A 4,799-nucleotide genomic window follows, 5' to 3' on the forward strand; every position below is an offset into this window, starting at 1 on the left:
AAATTAAAATATTCATATGTACGTAGTTCCTTTTTTAATTAAGGAGGTAGAAACTAAAAATATAAAAATTGACTGGGTGCATATTTAGATTAATAAATAATCAACCAAAAATAATATATAATAAATAACCATCGAATTATAGTGGAAGTACGTGATTGGTGGTGGTGTTCTTCCTTTGAGTACGTTGATGTATATATATGTGGTGGTAGGGAAGAGATTACATGCATCCACACAATAATTGTTATTATGTGATATTTTTTTTAATCTTATTTTTTAGAAATAGATGTTGTATTATATATATAATGAAAAGATTTTTGAAAAAATTAATGGTCTAGAGTTTTCGTAAACGTAAGCCATTCATATTCTTTTTGTACAGCTTTCCAAATAAAACAAATGAGAGAGGACCTTCCATCACAGGGCGGCTCACACATGATCCAACATCCATAAATATAGTCAATAAAATAATTTTCCACCAAACCTAAGATATTTTATTTTGGCACGAGGCATATAATTAAAGGGGCCTCTTTTTTTTTTTTTTTTTTAGGCTTCATTTTACGTTTTATTGGTATGGTTTTCAGTATTTTTTTACTTATGAATAATTTTCAGCACGATTTTTTTTTATGACGGTGTATTTTGTAGCTATTTAGGGCATCTGCATATTTTCAGAAAAATTTCGAATAATTTACAATACTAAAAGATAGATTCAAACATGTTGTTTTCCATACACATAGAACGAAGCCCCCTATAATTATACGAAGAAATGTTAAATACATTTTATAATACATTTTCTTTTGTATTTTCTTCGCATAATATGTGCATTACACTAATTATTTAAAAAAATATTAAAATATAAAAAATAAAATAATATCCACATGTCATGCATGTTTGAAACCGAATGTAAAATAAATATACAATAAAAAATTTCCTTAGCACTGCTCAATTATATAATAGATCGAGCTTGTTGATAAAAACTTAAGAATTTTTACTTGACACATCTCATCAAAAAAAGTGGTATATATTTATTGGTGTAATCTAATATTAAATTTTAATCTATTTATTATAAAGTATATGGCTAACTAACTATAAGTTTCTACAAAAATTTAGTTCCATTTTCAAAAAGAATATAAAATTTGGTTCCTAAGGTGGAAAAGATGTAATGTTAATATTAAAAATGGACAAGTTTGACAAAGCTGTTGACCGGAGATCGATATATTATATTCTTCATTCATTGACAAAATTAATACATCACAACATCATCTTACGCATTTAGGGCAGGCTTTTTAATGTTCATATCATGATAATGCTTGGTATAATTTTTACTCATTTGTGAGATACATAGTCAGTTAGTTACTTCCTAATATAAAAAGCCTTTAAAAACAAATTATGTATTATTAATGTTAACTATAATAATTTGGCGTCATTTGATTACATTGGAGAATTTTCTATATGCCGTATATTAAACTAAAATCCTAGCTAGAAATAAAAGTCCTTTTGAGTTTTGCTTTATGCAATAGAAACAAAAATCGTACGACCTTTGATTAATTATAAAAGCACAATGGTTAACCCCTTATTTCCTTCATCTTACCCAATCACAGCAAGTAGAATAGAACTTCATTCATGGCTTCTTTTACCCCTCCAGTTCCAATCATCAGCACTACTACTTCTTTCCTCTCTCCCAGCTCATTCTCTCGTAACAAATCATATAGTTACCACCTAATCCCCAATTACCACAGAAAAAGCTTTGCATGCAATGCCACAAACGACCATGCCCATGACCACAGTCATAACCTTAGAGATCAGCCCCATAACAAAGCGCATCCTAAGTTTGATAGGAGAAACGTGCTCATTGGGCTTGGAGGTCTATACGGCACCACCTTGACAGGGCTCAGCTCTAATCCCTCGGCCTTTGCCGATCCAATTGCGCCACCAGACTTATCTAAATGTGGGCCGGCAGACTTCCCCGAAGGCGTGACACCAACCAATTGTTGTCCACCAGTATCTCCAAAAATCATTGACTTCAAGCCACCTCCGGTGAGCAGATTGCGCACTAGGCCAGCGGCTCATGCCGTCGACGATGCTTATATTGCCAAGTACAACAGAGCCATCCAGCTCATGAAAGCTCTGCCGGACAGCGACCCTCGTAGCTTCTCACAACAAGCCGATATTCACTGCGCCTATTGTGACGGCAGCTACGACCAAGTTGGGTTCCCAGACTTGGAGCTCCAAGTTCACAACTGTTGGCTTTTCTTTCCCTTTCACCGTTATTACTTGTACTTTTATGAAAGAATACTAGCCAAACTTATAGATGACCCGACCTTTGTTTTGCCCTTCTGGAACTGGGACTCCCCTCCCGGCATGCAGTTGCCGGCTCTTTATGCTAAAACCAACTCGCCTCTTTACGACACGCTCCGGGACCGTTTCCACCAGCCACCGACACTAGTTGACCTTGACTACAGCCCTGCAGATGTCGGTGTTCCCACGACTGGTAGAGAAGAACAGTTATCGATCAATCTCAAGATTATGTACAGAGAGATGGTAGCAAACGGCAAAAATGCGCAGCTGTTTCTCGGTGCGCCTTATAGGGCCGGAGACGAGGCCGATCCTGGAGCGGGTTCACTGGAAACCATTCCTCATGGACCGGTCCACTTGTGGACCGGTGATAGCACCCAGCCCAACTTCGAGAACATGGGAAATTTCTACTCGGCTGCTCGTGATCCCATATTCTTTTCCCACCACTCAAACGTTGACCGATTGTGGAGTGTGTGGAAAACCCTTGGAGGAAAAAGAAGAGATTTCACTGACCCGGATTGGCTTGACGCAGGGTTTTTGTTCTACGACGAGAATGCCCAGCTAGTTCGGGTCAAGGTCCGAGACTGCCTCGACACGAGAAAGCTCGGGTACGTCTACCAGAATGTTGACAATCCATGGCTTAAGGCAAAGCCCACGCCACGTCGAACAAAGTCAACCAAAGTGGCGAGCACTAGAGGTAGAGCATTCGGAGCTGCTCTTGCGGCGGAGATCTCGACCGTTAGCTTTCCGATTACGTTAGATAAGGTTATAAGTACTGTTGTAAGTAGACCGAAGAAGAAGAAGAGGAGCACGAAGGAGAAGGAAGACGAGGAGGAGGTGTTGGTGATTGATGGTATTGAGTTTGACCGGAATTTTGCGTTGAAGTTCGATGTTTACGTGAACGATGAGGATGAGGAAACGCCGAGCGGACCTGGGGTATCTGAGTTCGCGGGGAGCTTTGTTAATGTGCCGCACAAACAAACGGGTGTGAAGAAGACGAAGACTTGTCTGAGGTTGGGAATAACGGACTTGCTTGAGGATTTGGAAGCTGAAGATGATGACACCGTTGTTGTTACTTTGGTGCCAAAGGTCGGAGTTGCGACCGTTTCTGGAATCAAAATTGAGTTTTTGTCTTGAATAGTATTCCCTTCTTCTTAAGATATTAATAACACTTAATCTTATTTTGAAAAAGATAAAAAAAAGTACTTAATCCTACTACATATATATGGAAAAAAAATCTGCTCTCCCAATTTCCTATCCCTCCATTTCCTATCCCTCCATGTCCCGCTATGGAGGAAATTGAGACAGCAGATTTTTTTCATATATATATATGGCTGATGTATTTATACATATGCACGTAAGAATTAAAAAAAAAATGCATATATGATTCTATAAATGTCATTGTAGTATCAATAAAAATATCAGAATAATTTTCTTTAAAAAAGATAAACTCTCAATTTGTCCTGTAGGTATATTATCCTCTCAATCGAGCATGGTTAATCATAGCCTGATTTCAAGATTGTCTGCCCAGAAAGAGAGCCATAAAAAAATGATCAAAATAATTATGAAACAATTACAAATTAATAGCTTTAGAAATGGGATTTTTTTCGCAACAAATAGCTTCTGAATAGGATCATTTCTTCCTAGCTACTCAAGGTCTTAGCCAAAATATTGGCAAATTGCGTCTTGTCCTGCCAATAATTCCTTGCTTGCTTCTAAAGCCTTCATTGGCTGTGGTTTATGCCTTGTTAATCTCGATCGATGTAATCGTTTAGTGCTGAAATTAGAACATGGGCCCAAAACTGTAATTTTGCTAGGATTTATACTCAGCTTAATTCCCTCCCTTGATGGATCATGATTAAAAGTTTGTACTCTGTATAGTTTTCCTCTTTTGAATGAAATCACGATGCTTAACCAAAAAAATATTGAATTCTAATTTCTTATAGGCTATAAAATGAGGAAACACCGGAAACAAGTAATTTTTAAAAATATCATATGTTAAAGTAAATATAGAAATATGCCACTATGTATTTTTGTGGATATTTTCAAGTTTCAATGAAACACCATGCATCCCGGAGAAATACTAGAAAATGGAATTTGAAGAATTCAAATTTTGATAAAATCGACATGGCTTTTGGACTGGACAAAGCCTTTTAGTTGTTATGGCCCACTATATGATATTTAATTTAGGGTTTTTTTTTTCTTAAATATATATTTTTATTTTTATTTTATTTTAATATTTTACAATTCCTAATTTTTTTTCTTCAAAAATTCTTCAGTAAGTTTTCAAAAATACATTTTTTAAAATTTCATAATCACAAAAATATTGTCTTAGGAAAAAAACTAAAAACAATACAAAAAATACAAAAGAAAAAAACCATAAAATTGTAAAAATTTCCTCAAAATCGTTAAATTGAAAAAAATATATATATATATACATATATATATATAGGGAATGACTACAATACATCATTTTTTTTTGCAACACCGATGCATCATTTTTCTATTTT

At 35.6% G+C, this 4,799-nt stretch overlaps 1 protein-coding gene across 1 annotated transcript; it reads left to right on the forward strand.

Annotated features, from left to right (window-relative positions):
• The first annotated feature begins 1,525 nt into the window (after positions 1–1,525).
• On the forward strand, positions 1,526–3,739 carry LOC133794417 (polyphenol oxidase, chloroplastic-like). The gene has a single exon (XM_062231642.1). The coding sequence runs from the start codon at positions 1,618–1,620 to the stop codon at positions 3,424–3,426; it is 1,809 nt and encodes a 602-aa protein (XP_062087626.1). The 5' UTR covers positions 1,526–1,617; the 3' UTR covers positions 3,427–3,739.
• The last annotated feature ends 1,060 nt before the right edge of the window (positions 3,740–4,799 follow it).

Source organism: Humulus lupulus, chromosome 8 (assembly GCF_963169125.1).
Source record: "Humulus lupulus chromosome 8, drHumLupu1.1, whole genome shotgun sequence".
NCBI lineage: Eukaryota > Viridiplantae > Streptophyta > Magnoliopsida > Rosales > Cannabaceae > Humulus > Humulus lupulus.

Bases quoted from the DNA above. Each gene is read 5' to 3' on its own strand.
- LOC133794417 (XM_062231642.1), top strand. From the start codon at position 1,618: ATGGCTTCTTTTACCCCTCCAGTTCCAATCATCAGCACTACTACTTCT.